Genomic DNA, 21,616 nt, shown 5'->3' on the forward strand with positions numbered 1-21,616 from the left:
GATGAGGAATGTAGCCAAATTCCTTCATTTAGCGGACATCAGAGCCTCCCTCTATTTGGACGACTGGCTTCTAAGAGCTTCTTCCAGTCGTTGCTGTCTGAAGGATCTAAAGTGGACTCTAGATCTGACCAAGGAATTGGGTCTCCTGGTCAATATGGAAAAGTCTCAAGTGGTCCCATCCCAAACTATTGTGTATTTAGGGATGGAGATTCACAGTCTAGCTTTTCGGGCTTTTCCGTCGGCCCCCAGAACAAGTCAAGCCCAGTTATGCATCCAGAACATGCTGAAGAAGGAACGATGTTCAGTCAGGCAGTGGATGAGTCTGATAGGGACACTTTCATCCCTGGAACAGTTCGTATCGTTAGGAAGACTACACCTCCGTCCTCTTCAATATCACCTAGCTGTTTACTGGAAAAAGGACAAGACGCTAGAAGCGGTCTCGATCCCCATTTCCGAGAAGATGAAGTCTTCCCTGACTTGGTGGAAGGACAGTATCAGCCTCAGAGAGGGTCTGCCCCTGGCTGTTCAGACTCCCAACCACGTTCTCTTCTCGGACGCATCAGACACGGGCTGGGGCGCGACATTAGACGGTCGGGAATGCTCGGGGACTTAGAACTCGAGTCAAAGGACAATGCATATCAACTGCAAGGAGCTACTAGCAGTTCATCTGGCCTTGATAAGCTTCAAGTCTCTCCTTCAAGGCAAAGTGGTGGAGGTGAACTCGGACAACACCACGGCTTTGGCGTACATCTCCAAGCAAGGAGGGACCCACTCCATGACGTTGTACGAGATCGCAAGGGACCTCCTCACCTGGTCAAAGGATCTAAACATTTCACTAGTAACGAGGTTCATCCAAGGCAACTTGAATGTCATGGCAGATTGCCTCAGTCGGAAGGGACAAATCATTCCAACAGAATGGACCCTTCACAAGGATGTGTGCAAAAGACTTTGGGCCACATGGGGCCAGCCTACCATAGATCTCTTCGCAACCTCGATGACCAAGAGGCTCCCAATATATTGCTCACCAATCCCGGACCCAGCAGCAGTTCATATAGATGCCTTTCTCCTAGATTGGTCACATCTAGACCTATATGCATTCCCCCCGTTCAAGATTGTCAACAAGGTACTGCAGAAGTTCGCCTCTCACGAAGGGACAAGGTTGACGTTAGTTGCTCCCCTCTGGCCCGCGAGAGAATGGTTCACCGAGGTACTTCGATGGCTAGTGGACGTTCCCAGAACTCTTCCTCTAAGGGTGGACCTTCTACGTCAGCCACACGTAAAGAAGCTACACCAAGGCCTCCACGCTCTTCGTCTGACTGCCTTCAGACTATCGAAAGACTCTCGAGAGCTAGAGGCTTTTCGAAGGAGGCAGCCAGGGCGATTGCTAGAGCAAGGAGGACATCCACCCTTAGAGTCTACCAATCGAAGTGGGAAGTCTTCCGAAACTGGTGCAAGTCAGTATCTGTATCCTCGACCAGTACCTCTGTAACTCAAATAGCTGACTTCCTTTTATACCTGAGGAAAGAACGATCTCTTTCAGCTCCCACTATCAAGGGTTACAGAAGCATGTTGGCATCAGTCTTCCGTCACAGAGGCTTAGATCTTTCCAACAACAAAGATCTACAGGACCTCCTTAAGTCTTTTGAGACCACGAAGGAGCGTCGTTTGGCTACACCTGGTTGGAATTTAGACGTGGTACTAAGATTCCTCATGTCAGAAAGGTTCGAACCGCTTCAATCAGCCTCTTTTAAAGATCTCACTTTGAAGACTCTTTTCCTCGTCTGCTTAGCAACAGCTAAAAGAGTCAGTGAGATTCACGCCTTCAGCAGGAACATCGGATTTTCATCTGAAACGGCTACATGTTCTTTACAACTTGGTTTTCTAGCCAAAAACGAGCTACCCTCTCGTCCTTGGCCGAAATCGTTCGATATTCCAAGCCTATCAAATATGGTTGGAAATGAACTAGAAAGAGTCTTATGCCCTGTAAGAGCTCTTAAGTTCTATTTAAGACGAACTAAACCTTTACGAGGACAGTCAGAAGCTTTATGGTGTTCAGTTAAGAAACCATCTTTGCCTATGTCAAAGAATGCTTTATCCTATTTTATCAGACTGTTAATACGAGAAGCTCATTCCCATCTGAGTGAGGAAGACCAAGCTTTGCTGAAGGTAAGGACACATGAAGTTAGAGCTGTCGCAACTTCAGTGGCCTTTAAACAAAATAGATCTCTGCGAAGTATAATGGACGCAACCTATCGGAGAAGCAAGTCAGTGTTCGCGTCTTTTTATCTTAAAGATGTCCAGTCTCTTTACGAGAACTGCTACACCCTGGGACCATTCGTAGCAGCGAGTGCAGTAGTGGGTGAGGGCTCAACCACTACATTCCTCTAATTCCATAACCTTTTTAATCTTTCTCTTGAAATGTTTTTATTGTTGTTTTTGGGTTGTCCGGAAGGCTAAGAAGCCTTTCGCATCCTGGTTGATTTGGCGGGTGGTCAAATTCTTTTCTTGAGAAGCGCCTAGATTAGAGGTTTTGATGAGGTCCTGTGGTATGGGTTGCAACCCTTGATACTTCAGATCCTAGGGGTCGCTCAGCATCCTAAGAGGATCGCGAGGCTCCGTAAGGAAGACGTACTTAAAAAGGCAGAGTAATTGTTCAAGTCGACTTCCTTACCAGGTACTTATTAATTTTATGTTTGTTATTTTGATAACTTCTAAAATGAAATAAAAAATCCTTAGCTCATAATAATGTAAACATTTATTGCTGGTCTCTACCCACCCCCCTGGGTGTGAATCAGCTTATATAATCACCGGCTAAGTTAAATATTGAAAAATGTTATTTTGATAATAAAATAAATTTTTTAATATACTTACCCGGTGATTATATATTAAAGGACCCTCCCTTCCTCCCCAATAGAGACGCAGTGGACCGAGGAGAAAATTGAGTTCTTTGTTTACAATGAGTACTGAGTACCTGCACGACAGATGGCGCTGTTGAAGTACACCCCCTACCTGCATAGCGATCGCTGGCGGATTTTTACGTAGAGTTTTCTGTCGAGCAGCAGAGCTGCAGCTTATATAATCACCGGGTAAGTATATTCAAAAATTTATTTTATTATCAAAATAACATTTTTCCCCAGGGTATGATTGATTGTCATCACCCTGTTATTTCGTTTATTGGGTGTTAAACTCTGCTTTCGTGTTTTTGGATGTTTAGTCATTTCTTTATTATATAGTTGTGCGAAGCATAAAAAATCATAAAACTAACCCCTTTTACTTTCCCAGTTGAAAATGCATCAACTGGTAGGATAACAGGCATAACTTTCAATCAGTTGGAGGTGGGTGCAATTTAGCAAGCTTTTCTATAAATGATTTTCTTTTCTTTGATCCAAACTGTAGTCCTTAAATGTAAAGTATGCTTATCATAAAACTCTACAATCAATGGTGGTTCCTTATATTACTGTTTATCTGTTGTCTTGTACAGTATTACTTTCGGCACCTGAAAGTAAAGATTCAGTAAAACACATTAAATTTTATTGTGTAACAAAAAGGTAGGAAAATAAGGAAAAATTAATTATGTAAAGGCACTTTTATCAAATGATTCAAGTTTCAAACTTGATAGCACAGGACCATACTAAACTTGAAGTTGAACCATTGAGTTTCTATTAAAAATTTTCCAAGTTTAAATTTTGTAAAGAAATGGATGTAGGTAGCTGTAAAAGCGTACAAAATTATCAAGTATGAACAAGTAAATATTTTAGGAAGTTTAACTGTATTCAAAGGAGCTTATTGGTGTTTACATATGAGAGATGAAAGTGCTTAGTCAGTGTCAGATGATTTTGTGTTAAGATTTTTTTTAGATGCTGTGATATCTATATTCTCTTTTGATATATTAATTTCAAATCGTACATATCCAAGTGGTCAAGGATTGGGTTGTAAGTGTATACAGGTACTGGATCAGATTGAAACTACAGGTTTTGCAAACTTTTTTTTTTACCATGGTGTTAGATGCTCTGTAACCCATAATAGCAAATCCTAATATACCTGATTGTGCATCTGTAATTACCAGTTTAACAGCATTAGTAAAGACTTTGAAACTAACTTGCCTTGAATAGTAAGGATAAATGACTTTCTCATACACTGAAAGTTTATAATAATATCCACCTTTTGGTTCAAAAAGTTTTAAGGTAGCCTTGCTATATTTTTTGACAGCACAAAACTGTTTATTTCCAACGACTTCATTCTCAAGGGAAATTGGGTAGTGGACTTGCAGAGAGGGTAGTGAAGGAAGCCTACTGAAATATTTTTTGTGTTAACCACTCTGATCAGAAAAAAAAAACAATTAACTCCTTTTTTTTTTTTTTTTTTTTTTTTAATTACAAGGGAGGTGGCTGCTCCCCCATCTAACCAACAAAAATATATTGTCCCATAGACTGAAATAAATTGTCAAAGTGACAAAACTACCCTTATACTAATGATAATATATGTAGTGTACTAACTGCCACTGACTAGTTTTCAAATAAATGGTAGACTCCCAAATACAGTAAGTAATGCTGATAAAATTTTAAACCTCTGCTAAAGCTCAAATAGTGAGGGATACTATCCAAGTAAAATGGTTAAACTTAAAATAATACCCATTAGAATATTTTTTACCTTGGCTAATGCTTAAGTGGTGTAAAAAGTACCTAAAGGGATATTCTAAGTACTGTTTTATAAATTTTGATCAATTCATGTGTCAAATTTAGTAGTTTTGCTGAAGTAATTTCTTGTTTGATGCTTCTGTACCTCATACTAATGTTGCATCTTGGCTTTTTTCCCTCAATTCCTTCATTATTGGATAATCATACAGTAATATCCCTCTACCCTTCGTATTGGTCATATTTTGAGTGTTGGTTTCTGTACAAGTAATGTAAGAAATATATGCAGCCCCAAATTACTACAAGTCTATATGTAATTAAAAAGGAAACTGATAATTATTACTATATTAATAGACCTTTATCGTATCTTTTTGGAATGACACCATTATTAGAAATACTAAAAGTATTTTACATTTAAGTTCATGTTTCAGAAATCTCGCATTTTGCTGTGGAAAACACAGTACAGTACTGTGTATTAATATACAGACATGATCAGTACAACAATTACAAAAAGATACTGTATTTTTCTTTTTTTGTGTGTTTCATCAATTATTAGTTGTCAGTGATCATATGACAAAAGTGCATACTGCCTCCCAGGAGGTGTTCTTGTCCATTGCTACAGGAAAGAGGAGAGCTAGAGGTAGTGATCTCTGTTAAAGGGGTTCAAAGTAATTTAACCATTATAAAAATTTCAGTCATTTTTAAGAACACATCTCTCTCTTGGCCATCTATTTAGGGTCAAATTGGAATGAAAGCAGTTCTCTGTTTTGAGACTTATCAAGACTTTTGTTACCGGTATAAATAGTCATAAAGATGAAGTGGAAAGTTGAAGGAAGGCTGCCAATAACATCAAGTACCTGCTAGTGTTCTATGATGGAAACACTGTAAGCAATAATCAAGGATCAGCATTACTCCTCAAGGCTTCCATAACCAAGCCAAGGACATTCAGTTTCCCGTCATATACTGTGTTAAATTTATGGATTCTCTATTTGCTAGGTCCATAGTTACGAGGTGGTACGTTGGCAGACGAAGCATTCCATACCTTAGTCTATGAGGTCATGAAAGTCTATCTTGAATTTTGTAGCCGATTGTCAGTATTTTTATTCCTAGCAGCACTGGAAAATCTACAGGCCTGAAATTTGGGGTTATAACTATGGAAAAGCTGCAATATTTAATTCCACTGGTTTGTAGAAGACACTTGTAGGCCCCTATTTTAAATTGTTGGGATAGCCTGCAGCAAAAATTGTCTGTAGTGTTAAACAACCATCCTTTCCTATGAGAACTGGACATATACAATAGATGTATATAGAAAACGTCTGTTTGCCAGAACTATTTCCTCAGGTGGTTTTCTTTTTTAGAGAAATATAAGAACTTTTATAACTCAGTGTGTGGGTTGGTTACTGTCCCAAGAATTTCTTTGAAATGGACACTTCATAGTTTTCAAGAGGAAGTTTTTGCTTTACAGAAGTTCTCTCCTAAACGAGGTCATTTATAATGTAGCAGAGAAGAAATTGCCACTAACACTATAGTGACAGATATATCTTTACTCCTTATTCCAAAAGTTGAGGGAGGCATATGGCTTTGTATTTCCATCAGCCTTTACTATTTTATCTTGAGAACCAACTATTGTTCTATCATACCTTTGCAACATTGTCTAATAGTAGCTAAACAAATTGCACTTGTGATGTTGCCTTGATAACCATCAAATCAATTAAGGATTTTTTATAGCTTTGGTAAAATTAAGTTTCGTGAGAAGATAACTAGTTTTACTCCATAAATAATCTAGATGATAATGACTGCAGAATATGTGAGTTTTTCATTCATCCTATTCCTGTTTAGTATTAGGTTTCATCTGTATACAGTAGTAAAGTTTTAAATGTATCCCAACATAAAAAAAGACCTTCTGGTTCAGGTCACTTTAAACAAAAGTGCCCTTTCCATTCATCATTACCCTTCTTCTTGTGTTTTTCTTTGTAAAATATCATGCATTGTACTTTTTGTATGGGGTAGAGGCTTGGCCTTCGTTCTCTTAGCTTTAGATTTATATATAGCTTTTAATTGGGTTTATGTTTTCAATAATATTAGATTTTTAAACATAGGTAAAATGCCCAAGTAAAGCCCAAAGAAAATAGAGATAGTGATTGTGAAAACTAAAGGAAAATTTACAAAATTATTTGAGACTAATGTAGCATGGCATGGTAGGGAAATGGCATGTTATATTATATTATGATATTATTTGGAACTTGTACTATTATGAGTTTAATGTCTTGGATATTTGCACTGATTGTGCCATATCTTAGATTCAAAAACTTTGGTACAATTTTTTTCTACAGTTTGTAATTATAATTATTTGAGACCTAGTATCCATCTGCTATGCTATTTGTTTAATTGGTATCAACAGCTGCATGTGACCAAAGAACAGTAGTTATTGCTATTGCTTCTTGGCACTACTGTATACATGTAAATTGCCTAATCATTATGCACTTTTGCCATAAACAAGTTTGGTGACACATGCAATGTATTCCTGTTAAGGTAATGTGCATTTTATCACACATTACAGCTGTCATCGTGTTGCTGTGCTGAATATTTTAACCTAATATGGCTGACATCCTGTACTTATTAAACATAGAACTTTAGTTTTCTTTGGTTTTAGAACTTATGTCAATGTTTCCAATATATCCTTTTTATTTGCTCTTGCGTGCTAGTGTGGTGGTTAACTATGTAATGTGAATTTCTGTAATTTATTCGAATTTCTTTACACCCATTTGTAAAGTGTTGAATGTTCTTATTAATGTAACAGTCCGTTTTTAAATGGATTAATAAATTACATGAGCAAAACCGTTACTCCATTGATTGTAGAGATTTGATTCAACAATAAATTATATTTAGCTTTTCGTGGCATACTCATTCTAAAATGCAGAAAGCTTAATATTCCACGAAATAGCATGACAATTTTATGCTGTCAGGAATTAAGGAGTTAAATTAGTGAAGATTGTTTGGTCTATTGCCTGTAACTTATTCTACTTCTTAGATACTGCTTAGGTGCGTGTTTATTCTTAATTGCACGCTCTGTACAGATATTTGTGTCTAAGGATTGAGTTTACCATGTATTTAGACCTGAATAGTAATAATGAAGGTAATCATTGTAATTTATGAGGCTTAATGTTTAAAAAAAAAATATTTGTGAAATTAGAAATTATTTTATAAAATTTGGGAAATTAGTTGCTGGAGTACTGTAAAAAAAATTGCAAAGGGAAGCATTAGAATTAATGTAAAAGGATATTATTTCTGATCCTTTCATTTATACCACTGATATCAAAGCTGTCAGATGTGAATATTCCAAACTAAGGGTTTTCCAACTGCCTGTGTTCTTGGTGTATGAAGAACATTTGAGTATTTGATGTAGCTTAAAAAACTATTATTTTCCCATGAAGTAGTGGGTTATAATTATCTGGATTATAAAGTGTGACACGTTCATGCCAGTGTCATTACTCTTTGTTTTTATGTATCAGGCATAAAATTTCCATATTAAAGTAGAGTTTAAAAGTTAATATTAAAATTAGCCAAGTATTTTTTATAGTTTAGATAGTAATTATCATTGGTATATTTTATCCTTAGGTCTGCCAAGTCTGCAGCTTCCAGCCGATCAAGTCGTCGTAGCAGATCACGCCCTCCTAGTGCTGCGTCAGTTCGTAGCAAAGCATCAAGGTCTGACTCTGGTTCTGATTCTGGTTCTTCGGGATCAGGTTCAGGTTCTGATTCAGATTAGTATCTTGATGTACAGTGCAAATTTTAATCATTGGATATGAAAAATGTGACCATTTGGAGTGATTCCTGTAATAGATGTGCATTATGTCAATAGTTTGACATACAAATGTTTTAAAAATGGTAATCCAAGTATGTATCCTTCATTTATATCATTTACCTTAATTTTGTATGGGTAATTTATACAAAAAGCAGCAAGCCCTCAGGAGTTAGGTACAGAGAAAAAAAACTGCCATAGTAAGTGTAAATTGATTTCTGTGGCAGTAGTCTTTATGCTGCATAAAACATATTAAATGTTAAAAAGTTTTATAAATTACTACAACCTACTGTATATAAGTTGCGTCAGTGAGTTAGGCGAGGAATGATATAAGCATTACAAATTATTTCAAGTAATTTTTTATTTGTTTCTACACTAAATACAAACCCTACCTTCACATAGGGAGAAGAAATCAGCGCTAGCTGGGGTACAGGTCTAAAAACTTTTACCAATATGCAACTGGGACAGTTGTTACCAGTAGTACCTTCTTCACTTTAGTTGTAAGACAGACATCTTCCGCATACCTTACTGGCTTTTGGCACATTCCTTGTGATACTTTGTGTCAGGAAACGTGGATCCTGACCGTCTTTGCCCTGCATGTAGAGAACATTCCTGCACGGAGGCTTCACCTTTCCCAGAGCATAGGGAGTGGCCATCCTCCCAGTGAGAGCAGTATGGCCGGAGGAGAAAAAAGTATGAGAGATTCTTTGCCTACCGGATCATCCTCAAGGTTGAAGAAGTCCCAACATCTCTCTCGCACCCCGGGTACCTTCCTCTCTGACACTGCACAAGCTCAATTGGTCTCCTCTATGGAACTGAGGGTAGTATGACGCTCGGTTAACTTTTGGATCGGGCTGCTTCTTTCTCCTCCCCTAGCGAGGCGGGAGGAAAAGCTGGGGGTAGGCTTCATCTCATACGCCTTGTGTCTTTTGTGCCCATCCCTATTACTCTAATGATAGGCAGCTGTAGATGTTGGCTAAGGGTCCACAGTAGGAGAGGGTTTCCGCTCCTGTTGGGTTTGGCTTCGGTACTTCCCCCTTAGAGCCAACAGGAGGGAGTTATCTGAGCATTCTTGTACTCCCTGAACCTTCATCTTCCATGGTTCCTCTCCCACCTTAGGTCTTATAGAGTGGTTCCCACCAGAGTTCCTTCTTCGCACGCTCTCCCCATGGGGTTAGTGTGCACACCGAGTTCGCTCGGGATGAGGGAGACTCCGGTCTTCCTCCTCATTTTGAGCTTTTTGGTCATCCTGCAACCCACTGCACTTGCATAGCTGGGGTCTGGCAGGAGACTAGTAGTCTGCAGCAATTCCGATTACCTGCGGTAACTCAGCAGGCACACTGCTTGTCAGAGCTCACCAGCGAGGTTAGCAAAGTAGCAAAATACTTGGGCGTTCCAGCTATCCCACTACTGTCTCACTCGCATCCAGGTGAGCACAGACTGCCTTGTCAGATAGCTTGCTATTAAGGCAAGTAGCGAAGTGCCTATAGTCTTTTTCAGGTGTCTGCACAACCTCTAGAAGCTCCCGATCATGCGATTACATATTTTGGATCTAGGGGATGCTCCTATAGACTGGTACTGGGCGCCTTACCAGCCAGCTTATGCTCCAGTACAGAGTCAAGTCGTCAGTGAACCAATAGCATCAGGTTTGTCTCCCAAGCCTCTCCCCCAAGAGATTCTTCTTGAGCAGCGGTCACCATCATCCCTGCTCTCCCAGTATCCTTGACAGACCTGGTTTTGACAGTCCCTAGTTAGGTTGCTGTGCACCACATGAACACTGGCACCCTCTGACCCAAGATTGCATCGCTCTACGAACATCGGTAGCAAGACTTCTTTCCTACCTCAGGCCTTGAGACCGCCAGTGCCGACGTTAGCAATGGCAGCTCTGGCTGCACATGAGCCTATCTCTCTGCTCCTGCTGTTGCCATGTGTCCGACACCTTTTATGGCTGCTGTCCCTCAAGGTTCCTCTATCGATACAAAAGGAACATGCAGCTAGGTGGCAGTCTAGAGTCTTTGGGAATCAAAATAAAAACGTAAGACATTGATCCACATGGGAAAGGTTGGGAGTGGTTCACAATTAACCTTGTCAGAAGCAGCGTCGACCTAGACATGTCACTCCTCCGGCTGGTGACACATTCCATCCCAGGACCAGTAGGGGATCGTGATCCCCCAGGAAGATTCTCTTTAGCTTACTCTTACAGGCTCTCGCCTATTGAAATCGTGTACTCTGCTTCGGAGGGACCTCCCATTCCGGTGCCAGGCCTGGAGAAACCGACCTCGGTTGCAAGGGCAGTAGAGGACTCCTCTAGTGTTCTTCCCTCTTTCATGGGCAAGCCCAGCAAGTGCAATTAAGCATAGACCTTCCTGAAGAATTGGGCCTCCAAGCCCTTAAAGGCTCCAAAGCTTCAAAAGCAGGTCCTGGCGACTACATCTGAGCCTGTACAAGAGGTCAGTGTTGTCCCCTCTAGATCTCGTTCTCCGATAGCCAACCCAGAGGACAACCTTGACTCTGATTCAGACCACTCATTCGACAATCTCCTTCTAGCTGCTAGCCCTAAGGCTCCCTACATGGAGGAAGGAAAATCATAATCTGCATTTGTGCAGGTTCTCGCCAGCATCTGTATAGTTAATGGACTCTGGGAGGCCCGGCGCACACCCCTCCCAAGCAGAGAGACGTGGCAATTGACGTGTGCTGTGTCCAATGCCAAGGTTGACTCAGATTTCTGCAAGATGGGACTCCCTCAGGGTGAGTAAGTCATCGAAAAGTTACTTCTTCGGTTCGTGAGACCGAAGTATTATGATATTTGGGATGATAATCAGTCTCCTCTGCCATTGGATCAGGCAGTGTCAGCCTTGTCGTCCCAAGGTCGGACAACGACAGCTGTCCATGCAGATGGCGACGTCAGTATTGGCTTTATTCCGAGATCTGATGATGAAGCAGCTGGCCACACAGATGGTGACTTTCTCGTCGTTGGAGGCGCAGAATATGATATGAAAGACTGGTGAAAGCAACTCTTCAGGCTTCCTCGTGGATGACCACTGGTCCGGGACTGTTGACTTTCTTGCCACGAACGAAGATCTATCTGGTCTCGAGAAGCAGCGTCTTAAGTCTTCTAAGGTGTGAGGATGATTGAATTCTTAACATAACGCAGCGAACCAATGTTATGAAGAGGCATGATACCATCATTTCCAGGTTCCAGAAACAGGTCCCAAAGAGGGAATCTCGGCTTCATAACTCCTCGATTAGGTCTAGGTCTCTGGCCTTGTTTCCTCTCGAGGACAGTGACAGAGAAGTAGAGAAAGGCGAGCCAGGACTCCCTCTTTCATGAGGCCATCAAAGCTCGACCTTCCTCACCAGCAACTGTTGTGCTTAGAGCTTATCCTGTGGGGAGACAAGTCATAAGCCTGCGAAAAACCCTTTCAAGCAGAACACTGCTATTAAAGAAGTCTTATCCTTTTCACATAAACACCCCTTTTCTTGCTCATCAACGTCCCGGGACGAGTGTAACGATTTCGGCACCCTCAGATTAAGCAACAGGTTCAGGATCGTCAACTTTTTCGGAATTGGCTTTGGCTTCAGCTTGGCCTACCTGGAAGTCCTCGAAATCTCATGCAGAGATGGCATCAGGCCACAGCTTCTTCCATGCAGAGTTCAAGGTGCACCTTGAAACTTCCCGCCATGCTGTATCAATGACTTTGAGGAATAACACAAAGATCAAAATGATTCTTCCTAAATTCCCAAAGGATGAGGGTTTGTCAGTGATTTCAAAACATCTCATGAAAAGATATTTCGTGTAATTTCTTGAAGTTGGAAATCACTTGCTGGTCCTTGGGCTGAAAGAGTGGGGAGATGTTAGGCGGAAGATAGAGAACCTTGATAAATGAAAAATCTGTTGTGAAGATAAAATCATCGAGGCCAGGAGGGTGAGCAGGGGCATTGTTCAATACCAGCAGGCATTTCAGGGGTAGGCTCTTCTCTTCCAAATATTTTTTCACAGTCCGGCCAAAACAAAGGTTTACCCACTCGATGAACACGGTTCTAGTTACCCAGGCTTTATCTAGACCACATCACCGGAAACTTCTCCTTAGTTTGTGGGCCTTGATGGTTTGAGAAGTTTTAGAGTGATACACCAGCAGGGGTTTCATCTTATAATCCCCAGTGGTGTTTGCAAAGGTAAGCCTGTCTTTCATAGGCTTATGCCCATGTAGTTTCTTTTCTTGCGTACAAGATCACCGAAAATGGCGTTGGCCTTCTGGCAGATTATCGTTGCGGTGATCGTGTCTCCAGCTATTTCCTTGCCCATAATCCAAATAAGCAGTAGTCTCTCCATCTCATCGTGGACATGGCTCCCCTTGCTGGAGAAAATAGTCACGCCCTTAGGAGGTGTAGCTGCTTTAGTGACCCATCTGTTTCAGGATCGTTCCTATCATAGACAGATTTCGACCATACTGTACTCCTTCACCTAACCGCATGCCCCAGCCTCATAATCCTTGATTATTTCAATCTTCGTCTTCATAGAAAGCATCTTGCTCTTCTTCCCCTGTGCATCAGCAACATTCTTGGGACCTATGGCTAATAAAGTAACATAATATTGCAACACAGTACAGTACAGTACAGTATTTATGAAAGCAAAATCACAAACAAAAAGTCGATGTGTACAATGCCACTGCTGAAAAAAATGGAAGAGGAATGCCAATGTGTAGATGCATGATGGGATACAGTACAGTAGATGCTGACCAAGAGGAGAGCAGGATCTAGCACCCGAGTAGGGAGATAACCCATAGGAGCATGGGAGGATGGCGGCAAGCGAATTTTAAAAGTAGTCTCGGGGACGGTCGGGCTCTCGTACTATACCTCGTTTCATTGTTCAAAACATTTTTCGTGATGTCGTAAAATTCTTCATCTCGTTTCGCAATGTGAAAATTTTATAACAGATTTTTCCGTGTCGAGAGGTATGACTGTAGTCTCCAGCGATTTCCTTGTCCTAAACCCAGAGGATAAGTAGTTTCCATCTCATCATGGATGTGACTCCTCTTACTAGGAAGAACAGTCACATCATTAGAAAGTGTAGCTGCTTTGATGGCTTCCTTCTCTTAAAGGATGGTGCCTATCGTCGACAGATTTTGGCCATACTCCTTTGCGATCACACTCGATCGCATGCCAGCTTCATATTTCTTGAATATCTTCAGCTGCTTCTCCATAGACAGCATCCACTTCCTTCTTTGAACATCAGTAACATTCTTAGGACCCATGGCTATATAATTATGGGTTGAATAAAGCAACATGAAAACTATATGTACGAAATCGAAATCACCAACACGAGTTTGTGCGGCGCATATATTTCAAAATTATTTTTCAGTAGCCAGGCAAATTTCATTTTGTACACCAAGGGTCTTTTCATAATGAGGCAAAAAAATCGTATATCTTTTTGTATAATGAGATTTTCATATCTAGAGGTATTACTGTTTATAGTGTTGTATTCCTTTATTCAGGTTATGTTATGAGTTATGTGCTCTTATTGGTAAGCGTAAACATTTTTAAATGTGTTACTGATGTTCTAGTTAATTTATAGTTAGTATTCTTTGCTTTTTATTCCATACAATTAGCTCTTTAAATAGAGATTATTGGTTTTAATATTTTTATTTAGTGCTTGTGAAGGCACTTACGGATAGCAATTGTTTGAAGCCATGGAAATCATAATTTTACTAGCTTTAATATTTTATAAATAGTGTATATTTAAATCAGAAATTAATTACTGTTACTCAACAGTAGATGAAAATGAAAATTGTAGCTGAGCACTCGGGTAGGGTAGTGTTGTTTCCAGAACAGTACAGTATTAGCATTGGAGATGCTGTGTTGGGTTCAACTGACCCTGAACCTGTAAGTCTTCCTGATACACACTGAGTCTAGGCTTTGTACAATGAAGCACTAGCCCTACAGCAAGAGAGAATATTTCTTTGGTATTTAAAATTATGTGGTATTGGATTTTTTGTTGTATCAATTACAATAAAGCCCTTGGAGACTCCACAGCACATTAATCCCAAAATAGTTTGAGGAAAAAAAAAATTTTCCCCAAAAAATTCTCATAAGTTTTCATGCATAAATGGCTATACTGATTAAGACATACTATGCCATCTATAACCTAGCCAAATGTTACAGGGAATTATAATCCTGTCTTCTTTCCTAATAGAGGAAGTAAAAATTCAATCGGTTACATTCAAGGATTTAAGAGCTGTATTAAAAGTCACTGCAATATACAAGGGTGATAAAAAGTTTACTGTAACACATCTATGATTGCATGAGAAATAATACAAAAAGTCTAAATACCTAGAGAAAATCAATATTTGAAGGTTTATTCCATACCCAATCATTCAATAATGTTAGGTTTAACTAAAACCAATACAGTACTATGACAGATGCACAGAATTACTAAGTAGCTTTTTCTGAATTACTAAGTTGGAAAAATATTTTCAAGCAAGTGAAACTGTTTTTCTCTTTGGATATATCATAACTAAAGTTTGAATACTTTATATAACATATTGTTCTAAGACATACAAATCTTCCTTTACTGAAAGAATAAATTATTCAAATAAAATAAACAAAAACAACATTGGTACCAAAGAATTAATGATAACCTGTCATGCGAAATCTTTTCCAACACTAAGGTGGTCTTGAAGCAAATGCAGAACTTTGTTTAACAACTTCATCTAATTTTGCTGCAAACAGCTCGCTCTCAATTGGTTTGTCAAGCCGACAAAGGGGATTATAAACCACATTTTCCACATACACCTGGAGAAAGAGGTAAACAAAAAATGTAAGAAATTTTCATCATAACTGTAACAAAGTATTTCAATAATTTCCAATCATTAAACCTTTACAGTAAATAAAATATTTCATTTAAAAATATACTTGTAAGTAATACCACTCACTTGTGTGTAAATTTGATGGAGTAGATCTCTGATTCCTTGGGCATAAATGTCAGTGTTCATGATAAACTTTATTCTAGACGGCGTTTCATATAAGTTGAGGCAGTATTTATTTGTTTTATAAGTCAGGAAGCCATCTTTGAGGTCCACAGGAGATACCTGAAGCAAATTCTTTATTACTAAACCCCTATTATCAAAATAAAAAATTTGGAAGTAATTTGTATTTTTCCTAACGATATAAATCTTGAACTTTTTATAAGAAATATACTTTCGGCAAAGTTGAAACTAGCCATAAGACTCTTAGAGAGGTAAAACCACCCACTGGTAGTTGGGTGTGGTAGTGGCGGTAGTTCCGGCCACCCCGCTCACACACACGTGCTATACCGTCACTTTTGATTTCGGGCAGGACTTGTTGGGGGATAGGTGATAGCGAGACAAATCTGTATAAAGAGCTTGAGGTTTGTATCGTTAGGAAAAACACAAATTACTTCCAAGTTTGCTATTTGTTCCGACACAATACAAACCCTTTCGCTCTATCTAGGGAAAGACTCATCCTTAGGTGGACTAGCTTTTGACCAGGAGTGAGGCTACATATTTTCCACAAGATTAACAAAGGAAAACCCTGACACCTTACTAAATTCTTGTGCATATGCAAGAGTTAACAGTATGAGCAATCAATGTGATTGTGTGATAACTAAGCAATGTGACTTGTTCAGGTAAGAATTATTGGAGTACTAAAACTCTGCTGGCTTGTCCTTAAACATTTCCCGACTCCCACCTTGCTGGGAGGATGGGGACATAACAAATATATATCTCGTATATCAGGTTACACAATGGAAAATGGTTCACATCTGCAGACGGGGGCAGCCAGCTTGCAGCGTACCGAAGGTGCTGTACCCCCAAGAGAGAGTAAGATGAAGAAAGAAGAGGCCAGTCATTGTATCCTTCATACCACACTAATCCCGGGTAACGCCTGCCCTCAACCGACTGCTACTTGTCCCACAAGGGAGCTTGAGGTGTTTAACCCACATAGACAACCACCACAGGACCAATGGAGAAGGTGTCCAGATTCCTGTGGGTTATGTCTTGCAGGTAGTGGGCTGTGAAGGTCGTCTGAGGCTTCCAAACACCCACTTGCATTACCTGCACCACAAAGTTTTTTTTTTTTTTGCATGTTAGAGACATGCTACTGCCCCTAGCATGAGCTCTGGATCTACACCCTTGCAGGGGAGAGCTAAGATTTTAGGTGCGATTTATTACCTGTCAAATCTACAAGGAGATTTTATTCCTTGTGACTCTCCTTTTGACCCTGTACATGCTAACATACATTTTGTTACGTGCTAACAAACATTTTGTTAATGTGAGATAAGTCATGTGGTTCGTTTGAGGTAAGACCTGAGAGCCCTTCGAGGGCATAGTAACTGTTGATCTGGATCATCAGTTACAGAATGAAGTCTCCATCCAGAAGGGCACACATCTTGGTACTGCTAAAGCCGGATTTTGAATATTGGCAACAAACTCACGGACAAAACCTAGTGTTGCTTGTCATCCCCATGAATGTACATTGTAAGAAAGACCATGCAACTTGCTGACCCTCTTTGCTGGGGTGAGAGCAAGAAGGAAGACTATCTTGAGTGTCAAGTCAGTCTAATGACGCAGCAGTTCATTAGACGCTCCTTTCAGATCTCATAGTATGGAGACTACGTTCCAAGGAGGTCTAACTTCTAACTGAGGTGAGGTATGCTAGAAACTGTATGAGAGACAATTCTGTCATAGAGAAAAGTTAACTCTGCTAGGTTTGAAGGCGAGGCTTAAAGCCGAGAGGCATTCTGTGACAGTCGAGACTGAGCAAGACTCCTTTTCCTGGAAGAGATATTGAACATCCCAAGGCTTCTTTCCATGATCTCAACCTTAGTGGATAAACCACTGGCCTGATGGAAGGCAAATCGACGACTTACGGGGTTATCCAGCCATCTGAGGGAGGTGATGTTAAATATCCTCAAGGTGAGGGGTCATAGGGACACGACTAATTATGGTGAGTCCCGGAGTGAGGTTGTATGAGTAGCTGTCAAAAGGAGAGAATATTTCTCTAAATATCTCTGCAGGCAGAAAAAGATCTGGGTATTATTCTGCCTGTTGCCACTGACGAGCTATTAGGGTCATCGATCACTCTGTTGATGCACTTTTATGAACGAGTCTCCTCATCAGACAGAAGGGAAAGGAGGGCCTAAGCACACTCCTGATGTCGGAGTACCTCTAATAGGGGTGCCTGGTTACTCCGTACTGGTTAACAGTACTCTAGAAAACTTTTGGACACCAGACGTCCTGATCTGAAATCTTGTCTGCAACTCCTGCCACGATCAAGACTTAGATGAGTAACTGAGGGAGAGAAAAATCCTTCCTAGCCCAGTATCCGAGTCTGCCTGGTCAGAATGACTGTTAGGAGGTTCTCCTTACCCCACGCTGAATCAGGTTACAGATGACAATAGAGTTGTTTCACGTCCACCTCCATCTTCTAATGGATAGATGAACAGTACAGTACTGTAGTTATACAAGAATATCTTAGACTGGATGTTCTATGCCATGCCAAGAATACCTTTGTCTGGGTATTCTACCACCACTGTGCTTTGATAAAAACACAAGGTGACATGAAGGGAGTTTTTGGAAGAGATTAAGTGCCAGCAACATCGCAGACTTGTGTGGGATTGCCGATATGTGTTGGAACATAGCTCAGAGGCCATGTGTAACAACAAGTGAGGCCCCCTCCCCTCTTTCTTTTGATGTCTCACCCAAGAGCATTGAAAGTTGGGTAAGGAGAAAGGTGATTTACTCCCCTGAGAAGGTTGGTGATCTCCACCTCCCAACTCTGGATCAGACTCTCAAGTCCGTAGAATCACTGCTAACACCGAAAGGACCACCCAGTTGCCACTAGAAGGAACTTAAGCTATGACTTTTGGCAGGGCCAAAGAACTCCGAAGTTAAGGTACCCCAGCAGGCACAGCTATCGGTGGGCCCGAAAGAAGACTCACTTGAGGAAGGGACATTCCGCTTCCCTGAATCCTTTTCCCTGATTGGACGGAGCAACTTTGTCTCTTAGAGGCTATTTGCCTTTCTAAATATGCCAGTTCTCATGAAAGTTACCAGGATTAATTCTTGCTTATTTTATCTTGAGACAAGGTAAAAACCCCCAAAAAGGGTGACTCGTCAGAGAAACCACTCCATTGAGTCTCCTGGAATTTAACCACTCGTCTAAGGGATGAAAGCGCCGGCCTGCATAGGCATTGACCATGATTACAAGTAGAGTGAAAATTTTTGCGAACACTTGAGGGGTTAAGTGTAGGCCAGAGATTCGCACCCTATACCGGCAAATTCAATCTGAAAGGATGAATCTAAGTATAGCCTTGAAGGATAACCTTCAGTGATAACCAGTGCTGAAAGACACTGATGCTTAGTCAACGGAAGGGGAAAAGAGGGAACGCGTCATTTCGTGTGGAGGATTAGGATCGTTCGAAGATCAGACCCTGCGGTCTCCTATCATTCCCTATTTCTGTGGCACCTTCCCCTGGCAAGACGGGTGAAAGAGATGCCCTGCTGTTGACTTACTGCCCTGGAGCGTGATCCTGCATGATCTAGCACATATCATGACTCAAGGAAAAAGGGAAGCAGGATGTACAAGCAACCCTTCCAGGTAAAACCTAAGTCTTCACTTCTGATTCCATCAGAAACTGGGACAGACTGAGCTACCTGGTCAGCTAACTAGCCAGTAGGAAAGCCAGCACCTCACGGGGATTGTGTCTGTTGACAAACCCCAATTAAGATGAACCAGGATCATTGACTTTCAAGCAAAAGATCGATTCTCATCTGGGTATTGGAGGGCGGCGACTAGTTGCCTAACAAGTAAACTTTTCAAGTTGATTCTTGTGATGTCATGCGGCAAAGGGATGATGAATCTTTGTCCACCAATAGCCTTTGCTAGAAGGGCAGTTGGTCGTGCATGTCCACTTCCAGACTGGTAAAAACTGAGTAGTCCAGTTATTACTAGCAAATAACGACATTACAGTGAACCTCCAGAGTTGATCGCTGTCAAACGAACACTCGGTCGCAAGCAAATATTCCGAAAGGCAAGATAGAGATGTATCTACAGTCACATTTTCTATACTGTACATTCGGTAAGTTTCCGCCAATCTTACGGTAGGAATATCCTGTGTCGGGTATCCCAGAGAAGAACAAAGATCTGGGTTTTGTTCGCAAACAAGACCTCCTTGTCCCTGATGACAGGTATCCCTTATGATGGATATAAAGGAGGAGCCCACTTGAGGGCAGACTACCTATGTCAAGGTAGGAGCTATTGCCACTCCTCAGGGGCACTCATACAGCCGCGAGGGTAGTAAATGCAACTGGTGAAGCGAAGTCAGCAAGCAGCCTTTATCGGCAGTATTAGCTTGCTTGCCTGCATGCAGGTGTCAAATCATAACTTCCCTGCTCAGGTTAAGAGCTAGTACACGAGTTTGAGCATCGTGAACACATTTTTGTGTTATGAGCTCCCATGAGGTAGCTAATGGATTCGCTTGTGGGAAGACTGTGTGTGTGACGAAACACAAAATCATTGCTCAAAAGAAAAATGATTGTTGACTAGCCCAAGCATTGTGGACATGTATCCACCTACAAGGAGCACATGCAACTAACAAAGCAATCAGAGTTCAGACCTTTGTCGGTAGTAGGCACTTGCCCGTCTGCTTACCTGTAAGCAAGCGAATATTTGTTTCTTATTGTTCATAAACATAAGCATGAGCTGATTCCATCCCATTGGGAATAGAGGCTTAAGGGAATAACCTCGAAAGGTTATGTCTTACAAGACCGTTGTGCCTCGAGGGCATGACGGGGTAAGGCAGAGATCACAAGGGATCGCAAGCCAGCACCATGTGAGCGTTCTGAAGAATGTGCTATCCCGTAGTGATAAGAAGTCTGAGATTATCGCATGACTCATCTCAGTAGCCTCTGTTTCTTCCGAACAATCGTAGGATTAGGGGTACCGCAAGCGGTCAGAAAGCATTCATACTTGCGGCAATAACTGTCAAACGAGACTCATTATGCCTCGAGGTCACAATGTTGGGATGCGATAGCCGCAAGCGGTGGGCAAGTACAGTATTCGCATCTGTGGCAAATAATCTGGAGGATTGTGTTGCTGCAGGTTTACATATCCCTGGCGATCGTAAAGGTGATAACGCTTGCGCAACCAAAGTACCTTGTTCCAGAACCTCACTATAGGGGTGTTGCTAAACAACTGTAGTTGCGCAGACCTCGTCAGCAAGGGGAGGTTGCCCGTGCACCTTGCTAACATTTAGTGTATAGGTGGGCTCTTCTCTTATGGAAAAGGTAGAGGTGTTGCCAGCGCTCAGCGTTTGAGCAGACTCTCGTTCGAACCAAACACAGAGGAGATTGTCAAGTCTAATATGTTTCTGTATTGGGAGGCATGAATAAGACTGGAAAAGGGTTTTGCGTGTGATAACGCACAGCAGAAAAATCAAGCTTTCTCCCGTAAGCTCTCCAATGGGAGAGCAGGACGATTATGGCGAGCTTAAAGTTTAATCCATATCCTGAGTGGTTTTTTTTTTTTGTAATATGAGGAGAGAAAACCTTTGTAAGTCTTTTCGTATAATGAGTTTTTGATACTGTATACAGAAAATTTTGTATCGAGAGGTTTCGCTTTACTGCTTTGTTTCATTATTAACATGAAGCCAAATATCAATCATTTAAACTTTAAACTGTAAAAAAAAAATTAAACAGCCCTTGAATAGGATGCATTACGCTGCAGTACTTATATATATAATGGCTAAACACAAAATTGAAGTCTTAGACAGGAGAGTGGGCCGGGCTACTCGCACACACTCACCAGCTGTTGTTGACAATCTTGTTAATGATTTAACCCTGGATAGGTACGGTCCTCGGACACCCCTTTAAGGGTATACTCGGACGCGAACGACCCCGACGCCAAAAAAAATTCTTGAAAAATCAGTTTTTGCAGTAACCTCCTTTTTTCTTTTGCCAAAAAAAACTTCAATGAATGCTTAAAACAACTGTAAAGATAAATACTACTCATCTGCAGAAAAACTATTTATTATAAATATTTTAAAAAATTAAGTAGAAAAAAAAAAGACCTGACATAAAAATTCATAAAAAAAAAAGTTTATACATATATACACAAATCCTTTTAGGAATTGATTCTTGAATGTTTAGGACACATCTTGATG

At 40.8% G+C, this 21,616-nt stretch overlaps 2 protein-coding genes across 5 annotated transcripts in view; one reads left to right on the forward strand and one right to left on the reverse strand.

Annotated features, from left to right (window-relative positions):
* Window positions 1-8,540, forward strand: part of atms (RNA polymerase II-associated factor 1-like protein antimeros) — a 95,287-nt gene extending 86,747 nt beyond the window's left edge. For 2 of the 3 annotated variants that reach the window (XM_068380348.1, XM_068380347.1), the window contains one exon: window positions 8,253-8,540. In XM_068380348.1, the coding sequence (XP_068236449.1) occupies window positions 8,253-8,403 (151 nt within the window). In that variant the 3' untranslated portion in view covers window positions 8,404-8,540. Of the gene's footprint in view, window positions 1-3,282; window positions 3,334-8,252 lie in introns of those variants that run through there. The other variant, XM_068380349.1, reaches the window with a different exon arrangement.
* Window positions 8,541-14,650: 6,110 nt separating this feature from the next.
* Window positions 14,651-21,616, reverse strand: part of Bet5 (blocked early in transport 5) — a 60,709-nt gene continuing 53,743 nt past the window's right edge. For both annotated transcript variants that reach the window (XM_068380350.1, XM_068380351.1), the window contains exons 4-5: window positions 15,369-15,524; window positions 14,651-15,228 (exon numbers count right to left, since the gene is read on the reverse strand). In XM_068380350.1, the coding sequence (XP_068236451.1) occupies window positions 15,100-15,228; window positions 15,369-15,524 (285 nt within the window). In that variant the 3' untranslated portion in view covers window positions 14,651-15,099. The remainder of the gene's footprint in view (window positions 15,229-15,368; window positions 15,525-21,616) is intronic.

The sequence above is a fragment of the Palaemon carinicauda genome, chromosome 9 (genome assembly GCF_036898095.1).
Source record: "Palaemon carinicauda isolate YSFRI2023 chromosome 9, ASM3689809v2, whole genome shotgun sequence".
Taxonomy (NCBI): Eukaryota; Metazoa; Arthropoda; class Malacostraca; order Decapoda; family Palaemonidae; genus Palaemon; species Palaemon carinicauda.